General features: G+C 45.3%; 1 protein-coding gene across 5 annotated transcripts in view; it reads left to right on the forward strand.

Moving 5' to 3' along the window:
* Positions 1-24,051, forward strand: part of DAAM1 (dishevelled associated activator of morphogenesis 1) — a 167,219-nt gene that overhangs the window by 48,957 nt on the left and 94,211 nt on the right. For all 5 annotated transcript variants that reach the window (XM_039536591.1, XM_039536594.1, XM_039536595.1 and 2 more), the window contains exon 2: positions 12,530-12,753. In XM_039536591.1, the coding sequence (XP_039392525.1) occupies positions 12,571-12,753 (183 nt within the window). In that variant the 5' untranslated portion in view covers positions 12,530-12,570. The remainder of the gene's footprint in view (positions 1-12,529; positions 12,754-24,051) is intronic.

The following is a 24,051-nucleotide window of genomic DNA, read 5'->3' on the forward strand; positions in this document are numbered from 1 at the left end:
TTATCAGTAGCCCCCTTTTTCCTGCCTCCTGGAGGGGCTCCAGCAAAATTTACTCTTCTGCTTAGATGCAGGCATGCTTGGGAAATTTCTTGAGCATCTTGTCTCCTAGCTTTCATATTTTCAGGGCACTTGTAGGCATCCAGTTTTGCTATTTAATCTCTCCTTGAATGTTAACATGGTCCTGAAAAGGCTGTCTTACCCTTTGAGCTCCACTACAATGCATGTTTGTTCTCACAATAGCCTCTTCAACAGCTGCTTCCAAAAAAAAAAAGGGGGGGGGGGGAAGAGGAGGATTTAAATGGAAGGGCCCCTTGACAGGATTTTCATTGCAGAAGAATTCTTGAGTGCAAAAACTTTCTATGGCTCCTTTTGAAGCTGCTTTTTCAGCACTTTGGAGGAGACCTCCCCAGCACCTGCATACAGTGCCCTTCCCGGAGAGCAGTTTGCCTGTTTTTAAGCCTCACATCTTGACCTTCCTCTCAGATTCTTGGAGCGGATCTAGCAGTGGAGCAAAGCTGTGCGTGTATGTTTAAAAGTGTAGTGACCTGATCTTGAGGAGTAAATTATGTGTGTTGTGGGAGTATAAGATTCAAAGTGGTTTTTGTGGTTTTCTTTGAAAAAAAAAAAAAAGAAGAAGAAAAGAAAAAGAGGAAAAGAGGAAAAAAACCTTTTGTTGGAAAGATACAAGGATGAGACATCTAATATTGGGTTGGTTAACACACCAGCATGCTCAAAAATCAAGGTTTGCCCAGGATTAGGGGTTTTCATTTTTCCTGAAGTATGTGGCAGTTATCTGCATGGTGCTGATGGAGTGCAAGTAAGAAAAGAAGGTGTGCAATGAATTGCTGGAAACACGCATTGAGCTCGTAGGCAATTCAACTTCCTGTTTAAATAAGTAATTGTGGCCTCCTGGAAATCGTATATAATCTTCCATCTGGCTGACCAGAAAACCTTTGTCAGCACAGTAAATGTAGTGCTTTCTATGCCCCAAACTCTTGATCCAGGAATGTCTTCTGCAGTTTTATATAGCCATGGTGTAGGTAGTGCTGAAGTATACATTAGATATGACAAGGAGAAACTTTTCCATATCTTCATAGACTTTAAGGCCAGAAGACAGCACTAGGATTGTCGTCTGGCCTCCTGTAATAATACAAGCCAAAGGACCTTACCCAGTAATTCCTGCATCAAGCCCTTACTTCTGTTTTAGCAGCAAGCATACTGTCATCCCTCCTCTGCCGCTTGGCAGCAGATGTTGAGGTCTTGCAGGTCAGATTTCTATTGGAGGAAAAATCAGTGATGTGGAGTCATTGGTATATTCTAATCGTGACATGTTTTGTTGTTTACACACACACCAGTCCTGGAACAGAGATGCAGCAAACAGCATGCGAGCAATCTCGTTTGGGAATTTCAGCCCAGTTCCCAGGGAGCAACTCTGCCTCAAGAATTTACCTTAATTAGAGAGATTAAGGCAGAGACAACTTCCCTTGCTGCTTGACATAGCTCACCCAAAGAAGTGCATCAGAACAACAAAGCATACTTTCCAAGACTAGAAATGTGTTCATGTGCCAAGAAAAAACTTGAGGCTGTAACAGTGCCACCTGGCGATGACTCCTTTCAGTAGCCAATACAACATAAATTACTGTTCTTGCCTCAGCATTTTAGCAGTGATGTGCTTAGACTATGCCTGGTTTTCATGTATTAGAAAGAAAACTGCTGATGTTTCCAGTACCAAGTATGGTGTTGTGAAATAGATTAATCTGTTAACCTTTGAATATGAGCACTTGATTGTTTACTGGAAAAGTGTATAGATTGATGAGTTCTTTGGATACCTTTATGCATTTTTAATGGCTAAATTCACAGCCTTGCTATAAACTTATTTGGCCTTAAATGGAGTGAAATGTGTTCTTACAAGACAACAGGCCCAGATGTACGTTTTAATTTTTGATGAACACTATAGTAACTTATAATAAAAATACAAAAGGTAGTAAACACTTTTGATGTGAGAGCTTTTATGGTGCTAGCAGATGGGGCTTCCAGGGCTCTAGCTGACAACCAGGACAGAGTTAGCATACAAATTTGAGCATTTTCCAGTTTCAGCTACAGGAAATTAGTGAAACTGTGAATTTGGAATTCATTTATATTTAATCAAAAAGTATAGGGTGTAAAACCTGTTTTAGTTTGAGGCATAGGAGACTATAAATTCAGGAAAAAAAAAACCCAGAATGTATGTAGGAGTTGTTTATAATCTCCCAAATTATAGGGCTGTGTGATTGAAATATTCTTAGAACAGGTGCCTCAAAGAATAACCTCTAGGGATGAGGGGATAGGTCAGTCTAACTGTTAATTCAGCTGTTTCCTCTGCTGATAGTGACAGTAATGCATTGTGGAGGGTGTGGGTGGGGGAGAAAGAGAGAGAAAGATGAATACACGTTACCAGAATGTCTGTCTGGAAAAATATTGAGCTATAAACTCTACAAATGTAGTACAGCTGACGTTCAGGTTTCAACATCAACCTGAACTCTGCCCCTGCATCTCTGTCCACCTTCCACATACAGGATGGAGACTACCCCATTTGGCACATGCAAATTAAGTCTGCCCTGATGAATATTTAGAGTTGAGTATACGGAGCACCTGCTCTTGGGATGCAGTGGTATAATGATATGTCACCCTTCTAGCTTGGAGTAGGTCAGTGAGGGAGGTGAACACCCACTATATGTCGGGAGTATGAAGGAGAGACGCTGATCTGCAGGGGATTTTGCTACTGATGCTGGAAACATCCCTACATTTGCCATGAGCTGCGAGCTGTGCAGCTGATTGGTGCCAGTGCAGTGTGTAGGATCTCAGTGGGAGCTGGTGACTTTGTGACTGATCTGAGGGAAGAGGAGCAAGGGGCTGGCAGTACCAGGAGGCTCCTGTCCATGCCAGGCAATTCTCTTCTCAGGTGCATGTAGTACTGCCATATCTGTGGCTGTTTCTATTGACTGGCCAGGGTAAAGATGGATATTTGGGCTGCGACATCCTCACAAGAAAGGGTGTGTGTGTGTGATGGGTTTTTTTTTAATGTGGGTGTTGGGGTGAAATGCTGAAGCTGAGATCAGGGATTCAAGGAGCATGCATAACGGTGAAGAGTCTCCTGGTGTAGGTGAGAGCTGGTGGGCATGGTAAGGGTGCTGGTCACTTAGCCTAGAGCACTGGTTTTCAGCATCTTTACCATTGTGAGCTGCATATGCAGCTCTCTCTGTTATGAGCTGCATCCACACAATATATATGCTACCTGTGTGGCCACGAGGATGTCACATGGGGCCGCAAGCTCTGTGCTGATTGGGCCGTGGCTGTGGATTGAGAACCACTGGACTAGAGCAAGAACTTTAGCTAAGCTTTAACAGAGAAGTTACCTCGAGAGCTGGTTCCAGTCCACCATGGGAGTGTATAGAATGTCTCTAAGCTCTCCTCTAATTGCTAATCGCTGCCATGTTTCACCTTGGTAAAAACAGCCCTGGGCGTGAGTCTCCTCTGCAGTGTGTGGAAACCATTGCAGTTTATGTATAAAGCTGTTTTATGAGTGGGTCAAGAAAAGAACAGTTCTCAAACATTGAAAATTGGCTGTTTTCTGTCGAAGCCTCAGCTCAAAAACAACTCCGCCAGTTGCACACGCATTTAAAACCAACACAAAAATTCTCCTCCTGTGCAGTCCAGGCCCAGAGAGATTTTTTTTACGCAAGAAAGAGTTTTTTGGGAATCTGGTGACAGTTTCCATTAGATATAATAGATATTGATGTCTATCTTGCTCCCTTGACTAAGGGCTCACAATTGCGACTCCCAACGACTGATGCACGCTGCTGTTGTTGGCTGGTGCTGGGTTTTAAGTACTCCAAGCTCCTGATCCTAAAGAGAAATGAGCTATTAGCTGTCACTTGGGCACGACCAGTTTTGCTCTAATGCTTCATCCAACCAAAGTTTCCACTCCAAGAGTGATTTGTATGGCTCTACTGGGCCTAATCAGGGCCCCGTTGTGCTAGGCACCATCCTCGCACAACGGGAAGACTGTCTCTGAACCAAAGAGCTTACAGTTGAAGTCTGACGAGAAGACAAGTAGGTACGGCAGACAAACGCGGAGAGCCCAAGGTAACTTGGAGACTAAAATGGTGAAAGGAAACAGCATACCGTGAATTGCCTGACTCTTCTCCGTGGATCTCGTAAATCTTAGGGCTTGGCTACACTTACAAATTTGCAGCGCTGCAGCAGGGTGTGAAAACACACCCTCTGCAGCGCTGCAAATTGCGGCGCTACAAAGCGCCAGTGTAGTCAAAGCCCCAGCGCTGGGAGCCGCGCTCCCAGCGCTGTCCGTTATTCCCCACAGGGAAGTGGAGTACGGACAGCGCTGGGAGAGCTCTCTCCCAGCGCCGGCGCTTTGACTACACTTAGCGCTTCAAAGCGCTGCCGCGGCAGCGCGTTGAAATGCAAGTGTAGCCAAAGGCTTAGTGTGTGGTTCTGTTAGAAAATCCAGAGGGAGCTTCTAGCTCAGGGGTCGGCAACCTTTCAGAAGTGGTGTGCCGAGTCTTCATTTATTCACTTTAATTTAAGGTTTCACGCGCCAGTAATACATTTTAACGTTTTTAGAAGGTCTCTTTCTATAAGTCTATAATATAGAACTAAACGATTGTTGTATGTAAAGTAAATAAGGTTTTTAAAATGTTTAAGAAGCTTCATTTAAAATTAAATTAAAATGCAGAACCCCCCGGACTGGTGGCCAGGACCTGGGCAATGCGAGTGCCACTGAAAACCAGCTTGCATGCCGCCTTCGTCACCGGTGCCATAGGTTGCCTACCCCTGTTCTAGCTTGTGCCGCCATGGGAGGCTGCACTGGGGTTAGTGCTGGAGAAAAAGATCTGGAATATTAATCGCCAACATACAGCCTGCTGGAGTGATTATTTTTATTTGTTTTGCAGTAGCACTCCCAATGTGCTAGGTATTATACACATATAGGAAGACTGATCCCTTCTTAAAGAGTGTCCCCATTAAGACCTTAAGGGAAGACGAAACCAAAGGTTTTGGGGTAGAGTGGAGTCTGTATTCCCTTGTGGGTAGCTCATCACACCCTAACTTCAATGAACAGCTACAGTTACCATGTGACTACTAGATTATCAGCCTTGAATACGAGCCACATTGGCCAGTGATGAATGCATAGAAATTCAAAGAGTTTCTAATATTACAAGAATGGGTTTGTGCTGTGTTTGTAGGATGGGGCTGCGTGAGAGAATACGTTTCTGGGTGCCGTACATTTCTAGTGATCCATGGTCTAGGTAGCGGCATTTGTGAGAATTTCACAAGTTTTTTCCGTGCAGGCAGAATGCTTCCCCACTCGAATAACCGGATGAGGTCACTGATTCAGTGACCTGAGAGAAATGTCAAAGAGTTTACATCAGCTTTGATAGTTAAAACTTCATAGGCTTCAATGCAACTGTGTGCGCTGAGGAAGAGTTTAAATATGGTAGAAAATATTTAACTCCTTAAGTGTTAGGCAGAGGAGCACATTGTGTGTTACTGCATTTGTGGAAAACAAGCTGCCCCTCACACACGGTTAAACAAAATGAGCGGTGGTCTCTCTCTCTCTCTCCCCCTCCCCGCATTGTATTCGGGAGCAAGGAACTAGAAGGATCCATGCTGGGTGGACACTTGATGACAAGACCAGTATCTGTCCTCTCAAATTTGACCAATACCAAAGCATGTTACTGTCGGTCCAAAGGAATGTAGTTGGTATTTCTGTTACAAACACCATTGGTAACAAAAGTAAAAAGCACTGTCTCTGTATTCCCCAGTCCTTCGTCTTCTCCCCCTGCCCCACGCCCCATCTAATCTACATGGAGGCCATGACTTTAAAAAACAGGAGTTTCAAGTTCGGTTCCTGAAATCCATCTTGAGGCACCTAAATAGTCGGCCATGTTTTCAAAAGCGTGACGTGTGACAGTCGCCATTTTGGCCAGCCCCAGGGATTGATGTGGAGACCTCCAGAGCTAAAAGCAGGAATCGCTTGAGCTCAAGAGCCAGGTTCTGTAGCTGGCCTGTAACAGCCTCTCATCTTCTGGCTCAGGCATAGTGTGGGTGTGGGTGTGCGTGAGTGGCACAACATACACTTACCTGGGGGCTACCGTATGTTTGTCACCTTTCTAATGGTTGGTAACTGGACCTCCGAGACCCCGCACCATCCTGCCTCTTCCCCCCCGGCCCCAAAAGGTCCTGTTCACTTCTCTGCCTCTTACCCCCTAAGGTCCCACCCCTGCATGCCATGCACCACCGCGAGCCACAGGAGCAGCTGCCTCCTTCCTTCCACTTAGGGTTGCCACAAATAAAAAACCAATCCAACATCAGGCTGAAACCCGGACTGTCCGGGTGAAAACTGGATGGTTGGCAACCCTAGGCTACTATGAGCACTCATGGCTCCTACGGAACTCAGCGGGAGTTGCTGGGTGCTCATCACCTCTGAAAAATCAGGCCACTTATGTAGCCACCTAAAAATGGATTGAAGAATATAACATTAGGCTCCTATCTTAGCGAGTGTGTCTGATTTGCGTCTGTAAGTCCTTCTTTCTGTTAAAGCCTAACCCGTATCTTCTGACTGGGGAGTGTCTGGAAAGATAGCTCTGATTAACTTTGAACTAATGCTGTTTCATTTTTCGTGGTTGTATTAAAAGAACTTTGCATAGAAGCAGGCCAAATAACAAGAAAGGGAGGGAAAGTGGTTTGATTAAAAAAACTCCCTGCTGCGTTGTATTTCCAGGCGGCCACAGGAGAGGAATCTGGGGGTGTAGCATTGTTGTGTAGAACAGTATGCAAGGTCATGGCAGACCAGACAGAGCAAATTAGAATCTGTTGAATGAGGAAAAAACTAGAGGAGGGACAAAGGAGTTCTGCTTCTAATAGGGAGCCTGGAATACAGGTGCCTCCGTAGCTCATAACTTCCTCCTTCTCTTCCCCTGCCATTAATCTTTTTGGTTGTCTTTTGCCTGTGACATATTCATAATATTCTGTGCAGTGATCACCTATTAATACCAAAATCACTGCAAGATGAATGTATCCGCTCGTTTGTCACTAGCTTTGATGGAACCTAAAATGTATGCCCCTGTCTCAGTTATCCTAGAGACTGTGCCTTTCTTATTTGCACTATTGAAATTCTATATTGAAATTTATAGGCTGCTTCTATGTGGTCACTACTTAAATTTTTGTTCAGTACACGATCTATATTAGGTACTTATCTGGCTTCCATCACCATAGTGTCTGAGCAATCCACAAACTTTCATGTATTTATCCTCACATCACCCCTGTAAAGTAGGAATGCTCTATCTCCATTTTACTGATGAGGAACTGAGACCCCCGGGAAGCTAAGTGACTTGCTCAAGGTCACAGAGGAAGTTTGCTGCAGAGCAGAGAATTGAATCTAGCCTAGTGCCCTAACCACTGGACCATCCTTTCTCGAAGGAATCTGGATTAAGTGTTGTACCACCACTTCCCATTGGTAGTGACCTCAGGTGGAGGTCAGAGCAGGGCAGGTATCTGTAAGGATATTTAATGGTCTCTTTCAAAGAAACACAGTTCTTTAGGAGCTCACTGGAGCTGTCTGTAGTTGCAGCCTTTTTCAGGTTTAAGGCGGAGATGCCTCATGTTGTAGGGGAATTAATATGCATGTGAAACTAAAGAGAAAAGTCATTTGAAAGCAAATTGATTGTTTGTAGGACAGGATAGCACCTAGGAGAGCTGGTGAGGGACCAGAACCCCACTGTGGTAGCTGCTGTACAGACACAGAACGAAAAGTGGTCCCTGCCCCAAAGAGCTTAAAATAATTTGAAACATTCTTCTTAAGTTCCTTCGAGGGAATGTTGCTTCGTCACTTAGGCCTTGTCTACACTGCCACTTACAGCGCTGAAACTTTCTTTGCTCAGGGGTGTGAAAAACACCCCCCCCCCCAGTGATGCAAGTTTCAGCATGGTAAAGTGGCAGTGTAAACAGTGCTACTGCGCTGGGAGCTGCTCCTCCTCTTGAGGGTGGGTTTTAACAGCGCTGCTGGAGCTGTGACTACACAGCCACGTTAAAGCGCTGCCGTGTAGACATACCCTTAGTAACTTTCCTTTTTGTCCAGTATCATGGACAAATCCAGTACGGTATGTGTGCAACTGGCAACATCCTGCCAGGTCATTTAAGAGTTCATGGAAATTTGCTCTTGCAAATTTTTTTACTAAAAGGGTTTTGACCCCAAAACGTGTGGTGCTCCTCACTGATCATCGTTTTCTGTCCTGAAAAACTGGCTATCTCATCCCCGTCTCCAAATCCAGTAATAAGTACCTTGCCTGACTCCGTCTGTCCTTTCTAGCCTCTCTGTGGTTCCTGACTCACTCCCGTCCACTTACACTGATTCTAGGATGGCTGTCTGCAGATGACTCAGTATTTTGATGCCTTCACTCCCCTCCACCTTGCTGTCCCCAGTCCTTGCTCTGTCTGCAATCACAGCAACTGAAGCTGCTCCACAGAGCATCTCTGGGCAAAGTCCTGTTCTCATGATGTCATTTTATGCCTTAATTCTCTTCTCTCAGCTCCCTCTTGCTCACTGTAGTGGCTGCACTTCTCCTCCCTCAGTGATGTGATTCCCTTTGGTTCCATCATTGGCCCACCACTCCTTCCCCCCCCCCTCTTTAATCTCTCTGGGTGGTGACATTCACTGCTAATCTCAGCCTTGATGTTTGCCTTGAGGCCTTGGACAAGCCACGTAGGGCAGAATTTTCAGAAGCATCCTCTCATTTTTGGTGTGTCAGGCTTTGAATAGTCATCTTGGCTCACAGGGCCTGATCTTCAGAGGCGATGAGCTCCAGCTGAGTTTGGCTGGAGTTGCGAGTGCTCAGCACTTCTGAAAATCAGGCCTGCAGTGTCCTGGATTGGGCACCCAAAAATTAGTGGGCATGCTTGGAAATTGTTTTCCTTCAGATCTCTGCCTCTGTTTCTCCATCTATGCCATGTGTCTCTAAGAATTATTACTCATCTACCTCACCAGAGTGTGCTGAGGGTTAAAGTTAGTAAAGCCCTCTTGGAAATGAAAAGTGCTTTGTGAATGTTGAGTGGTGGTGGTGTCATATGAGTATCCTGTAATGAGAATGAGAAAAAGTGTCTATTGCCGGTGTGTAGTGACTGAGAATTCCCTTGCATAGCTGCCTGAATGACTGGTTATCTAAGTTTGGAGGAAACAAATTCTCGTAGTCTTTCCCACTCGCCAAAAGTACGTCTCTGTAATTAATTATATATTCTATCATTACAGTTCCTCATCTGACTCCCCCTAGGGAATAAAACCAGACACGAATGCAGGAAGAAGGGAGACAGCCAAAAAAAACCCTACTCCTTCAGAATATACTTGCATACTAGTGCCTTGTGGAAAACGAGGTTTACTTGCAAGTCATAACCCTGTTGCTGCCCGACACATGAGCAGTCTTGGCAAAAACCAGTATTGTGTCCACCTGACAGACAGAACAATTCTTTTGCAATAGAGAGAATTCTGTATGTTCTCCAGGCTGTGGTGTAACAGCAAAAGGAAACGATCATGGTATTTCAGTGGCATAGCTGCTGCTTGCCCCATTCTTGTGGGTTCAAGGAAGTCTGAGACCTCTGAGAAACAATTATAATTTAAGGCTCGGATCCTGCAAACAGTTGAGCAAATGAATAGCTTCACTCATGAGTAGCCTTACTGACTCCAGTGAGATTACGTGTGTGTAAGTTTGTTCAGGATCAAGGCCTAACTCCTGCCTTAGTCCTCCAGGGCTGCATAATATTCTGGTACTTCTCTGGGTATTTTTTCCTTGCCTTTCCGGTTGCATTTTCTACAGGAAATGCTAGATACAAATAATTCTTACATGACCTACAGGGTGGTGTTTGTATGGGGGGAGAGCCTAAGAGCTCTCATCATGGCCCATGATCCCATTGTGCTAGATGCTGTACAAACAGAAGAAAAAGACAGAGTCCCTGACGCAAGGAGTTTACAATCTGATCAGGTACTTTTAGACTGTATTAACTTAATCTCAACTGGGAAGGTGATTAAACCTAACAGGAGCTGAAGAATCCACCCTCTCCCTTGAAGTCTTCAAATCCAAGACTAGGTGCTTTCTGGAAAGGATGGTTGAGCTAAAAAGACAAGTTATTGTGTGCCCTGTGTTATACAGGAGGTCAGACTTGATGACATAATAGTCCCTTCTGACCTTGAAATCCTGTGAACCTAATTAGGGTTGTACCCTATGTACGTATGTCCTGCTCACGCCCATAACTTTGGGAAGTCTGAGGACTTTTGCAGAAAGCTAAGCTGAATGACTTGTTCTCAAGCTAACATTGTCCCTGCCCAATGTCTAACAAATTCAGCGTAAATGATAAAGTGGAATGAAAAGGCCTTAAACACCAGACTTTGTACTGTAGATGCAATAGGCCTGTTTTGAAGCGTTCTGGCTGAAGAACATGTCAGGAAGCAGAGTTTTGACTTTTATCCTTCACATTAATGAATATTCAGCAGCATTTGTGCGGTTTGCCTGCTAGCTAAGGTTCTTCTCTCCTTTTCAAGTTTTTTAGTGCTTCTTGTTAGTAACTGCAATTTGCTGGGATTGTATCTGCCTTGCAAATGATACATAAAGACTGCAGGTGTATGGTAATTATGAATCCCAATAGCTCTAGAGCTGCAGCCATCTCAAAATACCTTGTCTGAGTGGCCACGTGTCTTTTAAATACTAAAATAGAAATAAATCTTTACCTAGTCTCATCCTTGTTCTTTCATTCAGACTTAAATCTGTTGATGTTTTGATGTAAGCTAGGCTCTTTGAAAACACCAGATGTATTCTGAGGATAGCGTGTATATATTTATAGCTCTCAGTTTGAAAATCTGAAATGGAAGAAGAGAACTAAAGTTCTGGTCCTGTGGTGAGAGTAGGGGATTTGCATGGGAGGGGAGCATCAGGAAACAGGTTTCTCTTCCTAGCTGTGCCGCTGATTCACTGCATTGCTTTAGGCCAGTGGTTCTTAAATTGTGGGTCGGGACCCCAAAATGGGTCACAACCCCATTTTAATGGGGTCACCAGGGCTGGCATTAGACTTTCTAGGGCCGAAGCTGAAGCCTGAGCCTCCCACCCAGGGCCGAAGCGCTGAGGTAACAGGCTCCGTGCCCGGAGCTGAAACCCGTGGGCTTCGGCTTTGCACCCCCCGCCTCTCCTGGGGCTCGGGCTTCAGCTTTGGTCCCCCCTGCCTGGGGCAGCGGGGCTCAGGTAGGCTCAGGCTTTGGTCCCCCCTGCCTGGGGTCGTGTAGTAATTTTTGTTGTCAGGAGGGCGTCGCTGTGCAATGAAAGATGAGAACCCCTGCTTTAGGCAAATTACTTCCCTTCCCCCTGCTCTATTTCCCCATCTGTAGAGTAGGGAAAATGGTACTTGGGGCCTTTCTAAAATCTATGAATTTGCCTTTCCCTGTTGAGAAGACAGGTTTTGTTTTTAGGAAACTTTCGGTTGGGGGGCAGCAAAACTTTCTTGCCGGGTGTGGGATACCTTTTTAAAAACTCATTGGTTCCAGCATACTGCAGATGAATTCGGCTTATAACTCTCAGATAGCAAGTGACAATAAGAGATTTCATGGCTGTGCGAGCCCATCAGATGGTTACCTTTGTGTGAACCCTAAGGTGCGTAATGTGAAATGAGATTTCAGGCTGAGCTGTTGAGAAGGGACGCTTTTAGCTTGGATGCCGGGGAGGATTGCGCAAACCTAGGACTTGTACTTCCTTTAAAAATATTACTTAAATTTGAGTTTTAAAAATGGCTTCCAACTGTCCCTTAAATATAAATAACATTTCCAGAGCTAGATCCTCAGCTGGGGTAAAATGGGCCAAGTTCTCTTGACTGCCCCGGTGTGTTACTGGCGCTCACTAGCTGAGGGTCGGCCCCTGGAACCATAAAGGTTGTCGTCTAGTGCTGAAAACTTTAGCTGATAGTGTAGAACAGACAGAACTGTTTGCAGCACCAACGCACCGAGTCTCAAACGTTCTGTAATAATGTTGCAAGAGGTCCCCATGAGCTAAAAACGAGTGGTATAGCATGGGGCTAATTGGCATCAGAGTGACTTTTGACCTGTCTTGGAGCGAGATGATAGACGATAGAGAAGGAATCAGAGGGCTTGGGTCAGTTCTTCTTGCAGCTCTCAGTGCTGGAACAGAACAGTGGTGTATCCCACTGTCTTTCATCTACAGCAACTGCTCACTGGCAACTTCTTGATTCAACTACAGCCGGGGGGAGGGCGGGGGAAGATTATGCCCATAAGAGAACAAAGGTATCTTTTAATTAGCACAGTCGTCAAGGTTGCTGGAACTGTAAATGCCAAACCGGAACAGAAATCTTTAGCATGTAAATGTCACTTTTTTGCAAGTTGTGTATGTTGGGTGCCTTTGATTCTGGGTCTCTTCTCAGTAGATCTCAACACACTTGGACAAAGTGGATACTCAAACGTTTGCTGTACTCTCTCTTTCTGTAGGATTTAGTAGCTAGAAGGAAGGGACACAGAGGATTTTGGCCATGGCCCCAAGAAAAAGAAGTGGACGGGGGATTTCATTCATCTTCTGCTGCTTCCGAAGCAACGACCATCCGGAGATCACCTACCGGCTTCGCAATGACAGCAACTTCGCCTTACAGACCATGGAGCCGGCCTTGCCAATGCCCCCGGTGGAAGAGCTGGATGTCATGTTCAGTGAGCTTGTGGTGAGTGTTGCATGTTTCTCGCTGCAGTGGGGTAGCTATTTTTGGGCGGGCACCACAGAAAAACATTGTGCCCCCGCCCCATCCTGCTCATGATGTCCATGGCAAATCTCCCACTGATTTTAATAAGTGCGAGGTCAGGAGGAGTGATTTTTCAATGAGCTTTTACCTGAAAGGAACGTCAGGGTTTTCTGCTGGCGGTGATTGTACAGCCCTCTGAGCCTTGAATTCCCATTGGATGCACTGGTGACTTCTAGCCGTCGTGGGGAATTCCACTGGTTGATACAGAGCTCCTGTAAAGGAGCATTACTCTCTCCCCACAGAACATGTGGCGTTTTGAGGCTCTAGGGATTTCCATCTGCCACTCCTGGAAGAAAACCCCCTCTAGCGTCAGTCTTTTCCCCAGACCCCATTCTAGTCATGGTTATTTCCGTCAGGGTACATTGCTTTGTTTAGGTCTGACAGTGTGCCTGAGAGGTAGATATTCCCTGCCCTGTGGAGCCTGGGCTCTAGTTCAGGCACAGATGATGCCATGAGCAACCGTAGTGCTTGTGAAAGAGAGACTCTAACAGTGCCTGAGCCAGAAGACCATAAGCATGTAGTGTAGGCTGGCATGGCGGGTAACTTTCAGTGCACAGCACTGCCAGTGCAACCTAGTCAGTCCTCACCTGTACCCCAGTTTTGGACCTCTCCCAAGCGCAGGCTGCCAACTGAGCTGAATTTAGTTTGATTGCTCCCATCCCTAGCCCTGTTTAAACCTATCTCCTTGTCAGTTGTGATTCCCAGGGTGGTAGGGTAGTCTGGGGTGCAGAACCACTGGTAACCTGAAAAGGGACTGGAATGGTTGAGTGGGAAGCAGCTAGGTAGATGGAGCTTAGGCCTCTTGGAGAGGTAGTGCTCTGGAAGTAGAAACGTAGGTAGCGGACCCAACTGAGAGTGGTCTCCCATTGCTCCATGGCTGCTGTTACATGGCATGACTGGCCAAGGGAGGACTGAGAGCATTGGCTGATCAGAAGGACAGATAGATCCATCCCAGTGTTGTGGCAATGCAGGTGGCCATAAGGCCTAAGCGATACATATGGGCATGTCCTCTACTCTATCACTAATAGTGTGTTCCTGTTGGTCCAGCTGCTGCAATTTCCTCCTTCTCTGCAGCCCATGGGGATGTGGTAATCTCCCAGGTGGCATGTGGCTTCTTAAACTGTAATTTTGGGCAGCATGAGGCTGAGGGCAAAATGGTGGTATTTTGGTTCCTATTCTGGTGTGACAGTGCCTATGCCAGGCTGTCTCTTGACAGGGCCCCACAGTATACCCAAAGCATCAATGATTCTTGTGCCCTATACACTCTGATTGGGAAGGGGAAGGAAATAAAGTGCATGTAAACCCCAAGTATTAACATTACACCTGAGTGAAATTTGGAATTTCTGTCCCACAGGTAATGCCGACCTTTCAGCATTTGATTTTTGTCCCAAATCAAAATGAAAAATTGAAATGTTGAAATTTTTCATGGAACAGAATTTTTCCCCAATTTTCACATTCCTGAAAGCAAAATGTTTTGGTTTTTAGTTTGTTGAACTGACTCAAAACTAAGCGTTTCGGGTCAGTTCAACATTAATGGATTTTCCCATTGTGGTTTGTTGCCTCATAGGAGTTGTATTTTGGGAGCTTGATGCACCCATTCTCCCATATGGGCCAGGCTTCCTGGCTAGAATGCATCTCCTGTCTTGCAGCTTGGTCAGATGGGAAATCCACATTGCACTATGGGAGATGTAGTCTTTCAGGGCATCTGGCCCATAGGAGATACTGAGGCCTGTACAACAACTCCAATAAGGAAATACAATTTATTATTTTGTTGAACTGATTAGAAACATTTCAGGTTGGTTCAATAAAACAAAATATTTCCATTTGATTTTCCTGATGGAAAGTTGAAAAATTTCAGCTAAATCAAAATCTTTGCATGGAGCATCTTGATTTTGTGGAAAATTAGTTTTTCACTGAAAAGCCTTTCACTGGAAAATTCCTGGCCAGCTCGGGTTAGCATACCCAAACTGAACGTAAGAGCATGCTATGAGCCAGCACCAGCATAGCCACGCTAAGCCTACAGATCCATCTAGCGATGGGGGAGCCACCCTGGAGAACTGGGGTTTGGAGGATTATCAGAACCCATTAAACCCCAGGCCTGGGGTTGAGACAGAATCCCTGTCTACCCAAGAGTCCCTGAGAGCTCTCCTTCCCACAAGCCCTGAAGGATGTGGTGGTTTCTTTTTGCAGGGAAAGACTGTGTCCATGGCCGGCTTTAGCAAATGCGGGGCCTGATTCATGGGGCTTGTACTCACCGGGTGGCGCTCCGAGTTTTCAGCCGTACTTTGGCTTGCTGCGCTCCGGCCCGGGGAGCGGGGCTGGCTGCAGGACTTGCCGTGCTCTGGCTAGGCGTGGGGCCTGATTCAGGGGAATCGGCCTAAAGCCGGCCCTGACTGCGTCCTGCTACCTCTTACAATGCCTTACTGGTGTATGAACCACTCTCTCCACCATGATTTTTAGGGAGGCACTTACACTCCTCCTGACTGGCCTCAGGTGCTTGGGTGGTGTGGCTATAAGTGACTCTTCTCCTCCCTCTGCCCACACACACTGCTAGGGAGCAGCCACTCCCTGCTGTGAAGTTTTTGTTTTTCCCCTAACAGGGTGGGAGAATGAGCCCAAAACTCAGCCACTCCCTGTGAGAGGAGTCAGCTGTGGCTCACCTCTAGCCTCCTGATTGCATGAGGGCAGAAACAGCGCCCATACCATATAACTGTGTGTGACCAGTCGCAACACACCAGCCCTGCCTGAAATTCAAAGAAACCATGTGGAAACCCTGCAGCCAAGCTCCCACTTTTTGCTACCCCTTCTCCCCATTACAAATATCAATGAGAAACTCTCAGGGATTTTCCCAGTGTTTGCAAGGTTGTTCCGATTTTTTCTAACATTTTGCAAACTCAGAAATAGGCAAATTTTCACCAGGGAGAGTTTAAAAAATGTTGCTGCAAATCCTTTTGTCCCGGCTTGTCTTGTTGCACCTAGCCCCTTCTTCTTACTGCTCACAGTAACCTGTCAGTGTTGAGTATTAGATTTCAGCATTAGTTAAATGATTTGGAAAATGTCCCACTGTTTCTGTGTAAGCCCACTGTGTAACGTTTGGAACTGCGACAGGAAAAACAGCTAGGGGTGTTGGGCTGATTTTATGCTTGCTGAAGCCTGATGGGGGCTGAAAGGTGTCTCTATAAAACCCTGGCAGCCCTGATGCTGCCACGCAGTTCCCACTCGACAACTTGGAACTGCTCTACGAGCGGCTTCTTCCCTCTTTATTTGAAAGATGTTTTGAATCCACTTAATTATCTTGGCAAACAGGGATGAGGTGATTTGAAATATGCGGAAGGAATCCTGAGGCTTCACGCATTGAAGTTGATGTTAGGACAGGCCTAGAGTTATAGGGTGTTTTTCTAGGTTGTACTTGTTGATGGATTTGTGCCATGTATCAACGATGTGATACGATTTGTTTTACAGTAGCACCTGGTGTCCCCGGCTGAGATCAGGGCCCTGTTGGGCTAAGCAGCGTGCAAACACTGTGATTCTACGAATCAGCAAACATTAGTGTGAGAGGCTGGCTTCAAATGTACATTGCTTTACAGATTAAAAGCTAAAGCCCTGGCATTCTCCATGGGAGTTGGGAGAGGTGTTTTAAAGAAGGTTACCCATGTTCAGCCCCCAGTTTGACTTAAGGAATCCTGTTGTTATTGGCGAGAGTAGCACCAAGGGCCCCCGCCAAGATCAAAGCCCCAGTGAGGTTCAGGCTGCAGGTGTAAATTCCAGCTCAAGGAGCCCATCCCCATGCTAGCTCTGATCACTCTGCTTTGTGAGCTAGCTTGTAGCTGTGCAGGCATAGGCAGCGGGAGTGGCTAGCGTCTCGGGTGTGCCAGTACTCAGGGCAGTGAGTCCCTCCTGCTGTGTGTACCGCTGGTGGCTAGGCTTTACTTTTAGTATGCTAGCTACAGCAGGTATGTCTACTTGAGCTGGCGTTTACGCCTCTGGCTCAAAGGGTAGAGCTACCCACAAAGAGGTGAAGTGACTTGCCCAAGATCACACAGGAAGTTGATGGCACAGCTTTAAAACCGATCTCCTGAGTCCCAGTCCAATGCATCTAACATAAGGCCATCTGTCTTTTCTGGCTCTTTCTAGCCATATTTCTCTGCTTGCCTGCTTCCAAGAGCAGGTGATTCTAAAGGTGCAGCTGTAGTAAAATGTCCCAGAACCTCACTCCCTGCCAGGCCCTGCATCAGGCTGACTCATCCTTCCAGCTGATGAAATCCAGACACTCAGAGGGATTTTCCAAAGTGCCTCAGTGACTCAGGAGGAGGAGTCACATTTGAAGGTTGATGAGACACTTGCTTCTAAATCACTTTGATTCTTTTGAAAATCCCACTCACTGCTCCCTGTGGGGCCAGCCACTGCCACTCCTTGGTGAACCAGGAATTCATCCGATGAAGTGGGCTGTAGCTAGGGTGACCAGACAGCAAATGTGAAAAATTGGGACAGAGGGTGGGGGGTAATAGGAGCCTATATAAGAGAGAGACCCAAAAATTGGGACTGTCCCTATAAAATCGGGACATCTGGTCACCCCAGCTGTAGCCCACGAAAGCTTATGCTCAGATAAATTTGTTAGCCTCTAAGGTGCCACAAGTACTTCTGTTCTTTATCCAGAATAGTGTTTTTCTTTTCTCCCACACTTCTACATCTCAAAAGCTGTGGAGCACTGGGCAGGGAGTCTTACCTCCCTAGCATCCCTAGCTCCAGTTGGCCTGGGTGGAACAGACCCTTAAGTGCAAAGAATCGTTGATATTCCCAGCTATTTGTGACTGCATTAAGCAGGAATCTACTGGAGGGGAAGATGTGTTCTCTGAAGTGGCGCAATCTGTAGCTCTGCTACTTCATTCAGATGCATGATGGATCAATTGGAATTAGAGATGCTTTTTATTAATAAAAAGCTGTTTGTGGTTCTAATACATATGCATTTGTTTTGATATACTTGTAACGTTTCTGTTCTTCAGTGTAGTGTGTTAGAGATTTGATTTTCAATTATCCTACTACGTGTAGGAAAGAACATCCCCAAATCATTGAGATTAACGCTGCATTACTTTTTAAACTGCCCATCGTGTTTGTATTGCGCCGTTGGTACTACTCTGCTCCTACCATATGTGAGGGTCGTAAAATGTATAATCACAATTTTTAATCCTGGGATTTCATATGACGTTGCGAACGCTGCACGGCTAAGCCTACGTGCCATCATTGAACAGCAGCCAACAAAGAGGTGGAACACTCCATGCATTTTAATAAGCCAATCACATGAAGGCTTCTGTTTTGTGCGACCCCATTTTGATTACTACGGTTTTATGTGCATTGGCGACTTTGAGCACTTTTGAAGGATTTCCACTCCCCGTGTTTGACAGCATTGTGCAATGGGGCATCTGCTGAGGCTTCACATTCTGCATGTACAGATGACTTCATAGCGAGGATGAGAGAGAGGGAACAAACCCCCTGGGATAGATGTTAGTAACGTCACTTAATGAGTGACTGGAAGGCACTCGGATGCTATCACGGTGAGGATGGTCTTCTCTAGAATAGAATGGAGTCTCTGAATCCAAGGGCCTGGTTGTATGCTGGTTCATGGCATCTTTAAACTCTGATCCCAGGGCAACTAACTAGTCATGGGGAAACTGTTGAAGCTTTGCTTTTTGAAGTAGTACGCTAGCTGCGACATTACTGTGTATGTAAAACTTTAGCAGATCAATAATTCATGGCTTTCCTCTGTGGACTCTGAGAACGGCAGCCCTCCCTCCCTCTCAGCCACTAGCCCCTTAAGCACTTAGTTATTTGGTGTTTATCTTTTAATGTTTATGAACGTTTGTACAGCAGTGGGCATGCTAATGCTTGTAAATTAATAGTTTTTTGAAAGCTGCATTAGCAATCCATTAACTTCACTAAGCGTTCAAAATGCTGTTTAGAACTCAGGATTGTTAGCAGAAGTAACATAGTGATTAGAAGAAGGTGATGTATCAAACACTGTATGTGTTAAGAAGAATGGCAACTGGGAAATTAATTTAATTATTACTTGAGATTGTAAGTAAAATTGATCCGGCTAGTAAATGATTTGGCTCTTTTTGGTTACTGGTGTTTTTAGTTTTTAGTTTCTGGTTAGAAAAGAGGGTGAATTTTTGCCCATGCAGAAGACATGGCATTCAGGCAATAGTTGATGTATTAGATGCAAGGCAAAGCTTTTGTATTTAAAGCTTACATGCAAATGAATGCTATGGGCATAAGTGCTATTCCTAGCCACATGGTCACTACACTACCAGGAATTTGATAATGTTGAGATCCCCTTGGCCTGAGAAGAGCGCATGTAAAACACAATTTTATTCTAATATTATTTAAAATATGTCAGTATAAAAATGGAGATGTATTTATTGCACAAATCAAATGCAGCTATGAGAAGTTTAATATTTGCCCCGTTGGGTTGGATTCTGTGGACCTCATGGGCCCAACTCCTATTTGTGTACAGTGGATCCTGTGGTTGGGTCTGCTGCATACTTATTCCTGAGAAAAGTCTCACATGAGCGTTCGGAGACACAACGGAGGTCAGAGGATCTTGTGACGCTGCTTCTTTGCAGAACGAGAGTTCTAGATGGGAAACTGAGGCACAGAGAGAGTAAGTGATTTGCCCAGCGTCACATAGGGGTTCTGTAGCAGCACCAGGAACTGAACCTAGATCTCTTGAGTCCTTAAGCAGAAGCCCAGCCTTCCTTTCAAATGTAAATTCACGTCCTGTGGGGAAAAATCAACGGTTGGTTCATGTGTTTTCTTAAAATCACTCCAGGAGGACACTGCAGTGCAAAGACTACTTCAGTGGGAGGCCTAATTCCCGCTTATTAGATACCAACTTTGGGTTTTGCTTGTTCTCCTTCCAAAACCTAGTGATTGCTCTGTATTCATGATCTGTATATTTGTTTGTCTTTCTCTGCTCCTCCTGTCACTCACTAGGTAATAACCCCACACTTGTTTCTACCACCTTTATGTTTTACTCATTCGCGAGTAATCCCTTAAACATATGTTTTGATCGGTAACTGTCTGATCTAGAAGTCACACACCTACTCATCTAGGAAATAAGAAATTTCTGCCCACACATGTTCTACAGACTGGAATAAAATAATCCAGTGTGAAGCTGAATCTCAGCTGAACAGCTTGTGCAATTGCAGGATCTGTTACACCAAGGAATGCCTGCGTGCTGTTTTGGTAGTTGTAAGGGCCTCACTCTTTCAAACCTGTAATTTTGTGACGGGACCGTATTATAACATGGTGTGAATACCGGTCGCAGGTAGAAGGCAAGCAAGGAAACTTTTGCTTCAGAGGAAAACCGCTCTCAGGTGGAAAAATGACACATTCTACCTGTGAAGAGCCTTCCATGCTGCACACAATAGAAGAGGAGTGCAAGCAGTGTGTGTCTGGATAGCTTGGTCACTAGCTACATGTACGCAGCAGCTGGGAGGTGTGACTCCATATTGGGAAGATGTACACGTGCTAGCTCCTCTTGAGCTAATGCGGTAAAAGCAACTGTGTGGCCTCAGTGGAACAGAGGGTGACTTGGGTTTGCTGCCTGAAAACATACCTAGGATCTCTGATGGGGTTGTAGTCACAGGGCTAGCCTGAGCCATGCCTCCGCAACCACGTTGCTGTTTTCCACACGCTAGCTCAAGTCGAACTAGCGCATTTATGTCTTCCCGAGCTGGGAGTTGCACCTCCCAGCTGCAATGTAGATGTTCCTTAATTCTTAATTAGTTCAGGTCCCTCTTCGAGCACAATTGCTTCTGTGCTGGCCATTGTTGGAGACAGGAGATTAAAATGGGTGGACCATGGGTCTGATCTAGTCTGGCTATTCCTGTTCCTACCTGCCCTGGTTTTGTACTGTGTTCCTCATGCATTAGTAAGGATTACAGGCAAGAGTGAATGGCGATAGGTATTGCTTTGCTGGTAGTATGGCTAAGGAATAGCCTGAGCAGGGAGGAGTTTTGCTAGAAATCATTCTTGGTTTTCCTCCAGATTGTTTTTGTCTCTTGCAGATTCATAGGAAATACCACGATGCAGTTGTGATACCAACTTCTGTCAAGGTTCCTTCCCCACTCTGAACTTTAGGGTACAGATGTGGGGACCTGCATGAACACCTCTAAGCTTAACTACCAACTTAGATCTGGTTTTGCTGCCACCACTCCCAAATACTAACTCCCTTCTCTGGATAGTCTTGAGAGACTTCTTCACCAAGTCCCTGGTGAACACCGATCCAACCCCTTGGATCTTAACACAAGGAGAATTTAACCATCCCCCCTCCTTTCCCCCATCAATTCCTGGCGAGTCCAGATCCCATCCCCTTGGATCTTAAAACAAGGACAAATCAATCAGGTTCTTAAAAAGAAGGCTTTTAATTAAAGAAAGAAAGGTAAAAATCATCTCTGTAAAATCAGGATGGAAAATAGCTTTACAGGGTAATCAGATTCATAGAGCCCAGAGGAACCCCCTCTAGCCTTAGGTTCAAAGTTACAGCAAACAGAGGTAAATCCTCTTAGCAAAAAGGAACATTTACAAGTTGAGAAAACAAAGTTAAACCTCACACTCCTTGCCTGGCTGTTACAAGTCTGAAATATGAGACTTGTTCAGAAAGATTTGGAGGGCATGGATTGATGTCCAGTCCCTCTTAGTCCCAAGAGAAAACACCACCAAAACAAAGAGCACAGACAAAAGCCTCCCCCCCGCAACAAGATTTGAAAGTATCTTGTCCTCTTATTGGTCCTTTGGGTCAGGTGTCAGCCAGGTTACCTGAGCTTCTTAACCCTTTACAGGTAAAAGGATTTTGATGTCTCTGGCCAGGAGGGATTTTATAGTATTGTACACAGGAGGGCTGTTCCCTTCCCTTTATAGTTATGACAACTTCATTTCCAGTTTTCTGTGTGTAAGTGTGTATCCAATATCAGTGCCGTTCTCTCACTGACCCCAAAGGTAGTCTTCCTCAGAGTACCATGCAAAGAAAGGGAATCATAATTCCCCTGTCCCTAAGGCCTTGTCTGCGCTAGAACATTAGGTTGCTTTAACTACATCTGTCAGGGGCATGAAAAATCCACACTCCTGAGTCGCGGCATTAAGCTGACCTAAGTCCCTGTGTTAGACAGAGCTAGGTCAACAGAAGAATTAAAGGTAATAAACTCACAACCTTGGGTTTAGCAGGCCAATGCTCAAACCACTGAGCTATCCCTCCCTCCGTTGACCTAGCTACTACCCCTTGGGGAGGTGGATTACCTATGCCGATGGGCGAATCCCTCCCATCTGTATAGGTTGTGTCTACACTGAAGTACTACAGCGGTGCAGCTGTGCCACAGTAGCATTTTAAGTGTGGACAGACCTTAAAGACCCCTACACCACTGCTTTCTTTAAGATTGGGGCAAAAACTTCCCTCTCCACAGAGCACCCCAAAATGGAATACCCTGTCTTTACTAGCGTTACAAATTGGGTTGCCTTAAAGGGAAGGGTTAGCTCAGGAGTATATCCTAGACATTAAGCAGAATGTGAGCACAGCTACAAAGAATATTAGTTGAGCAAGAGGGAACTTGCATATTATAATGGCAGCTGCTGCCAGCTTGTGCTAAACATCTCACTAAGGAGCTGAATCACAAGATCCAGAAATTCCATCCTCCAGGGATGTCTCTTTGCTTTGTACAGTCTGAGAGTTAAAATCACACTTGTCCTACGGGGCGGGGGGGTCAAAAACAACAGAACCAGGAGCTCTGGGCTCTTTCAGTGGAAATCTCTCCATAGCAGAGGTCGACATTTAGGAGTCCAGGGCTGTAAGAAAACCAAGCTCTCCTGTTCGCCCCAGAATAGGCATCTCTTGTATCCAAGGAGCCCAGTTTCACATTATATCAATGTCCAAAACCAAGTAGGAGCTGCCTCCTCCTCTGGCACAGCCCCAATAGGTGCACACAATAAGCAAAGTCCTCTTTGGCTGCATCCGTCCAGTCCTGCGTGCATAGCTGTTCATCTCGGTGATGTTTCAATAACACTTTTTGTGTTCCCTGTTGGATCCTCGCTGGGCAATTTTTGAGCAGTTTGCTGCAAAACCCATGAGTACAAACCCAGTTGAACATGGGTGCCTCCTATTAGGCATCTAAATCCATATCTATAGACCTAATAAACTGACCTGTTATTTTTTTTTTCCTTTTTAGAGGTGCTGAGTCCTTGCTGCTCCCTTGACTTCTGCAGCACTGGGGGTTCTAGGCACCTTGTAAAAACCTGGCCACTTATTAGGTGTATAAATACAGACTTAGGTGCCTGAGTTCAGGCACCTCTGACTGAAACCTTCAGTTAAGTGCCAACTGGGGTGACCAGATGTCCTGACCCTGATATTTGGGGCGTGTTCTTATATAGGTGCCAATTACCCCCTACTCCTTGTCCCCATTTTTCACACTTGCTATCTGGTCACTCTAGTGCCAACTCTACTTATTGCAGTACAAGATAGACACATCAGGTGCAGTCATTGCCCAGACACTCTTACGGTCTATTTGATTTATGATTTGTATTAATCTCCAGAACAAGCTGTCTTTCACAGTAACAGATTATCAATAAGACAAGAGTTACTATTTATTTTGTTTTCAAAGTGAGCCTGTAACTGTAAATATTAAGAGGATTTAAAGTGAGGAGCTCATGTTCCCATAATAGTGCCACAGTCCAGCTAGGATGTTTTGACTCTCGGGTGCAATAGCTTGCAGTGGAACACTGTTTTCAGAGTGGTCGGTGCAGTAATCCGCGCTCTGCAGGTACCGTGTGTTTTAATTAAACAGCAAGAAAAAAGTTTCCATTTGACATCAGCAAAGAGGTCACAAGAGGCAACGCATTTGCTTAAAGGAAGGACAGGATTAGGTGGGGTCCAGAGGAAAAAATGCTGATGGCAACTTTCCTTCATACTGCAGCATACTTGGGTATATCAAATTGATGACCTCTCAGAAGAACAACTGGAAAGAATCAAAAACATGGGTGTGACCTCCAAGAAAAGAAGTAGATGCGGACTTCAACCAGTGTGTGTTAAATTGCCATATTGCACCAGTTAATATAAAATGTTTTCAAAATTACCACCTATTTTTAAAAGTGAGTCTCAGCTTAAAGAAGAAAAGTTCTAGTTTCTGATCAGCTAGTATTCTTGACATCCTTCTAATCCATCTGCTTGAGTTT

Source organism: Mauremys reevesii, linkage group 4, assembly GCF_016161935.1.
Source record: "Mauremys reevesii isolate NIE-2019 linkage group 4, ASM1616193v1, whole genome shotgun sequence".
In the NCBI taxonomy this organism is placed as follows: Eukaryota; Metazoa; Chordata; order Testudines; family Geoemydidae; genus Mauremys; species Mauremys reevesii.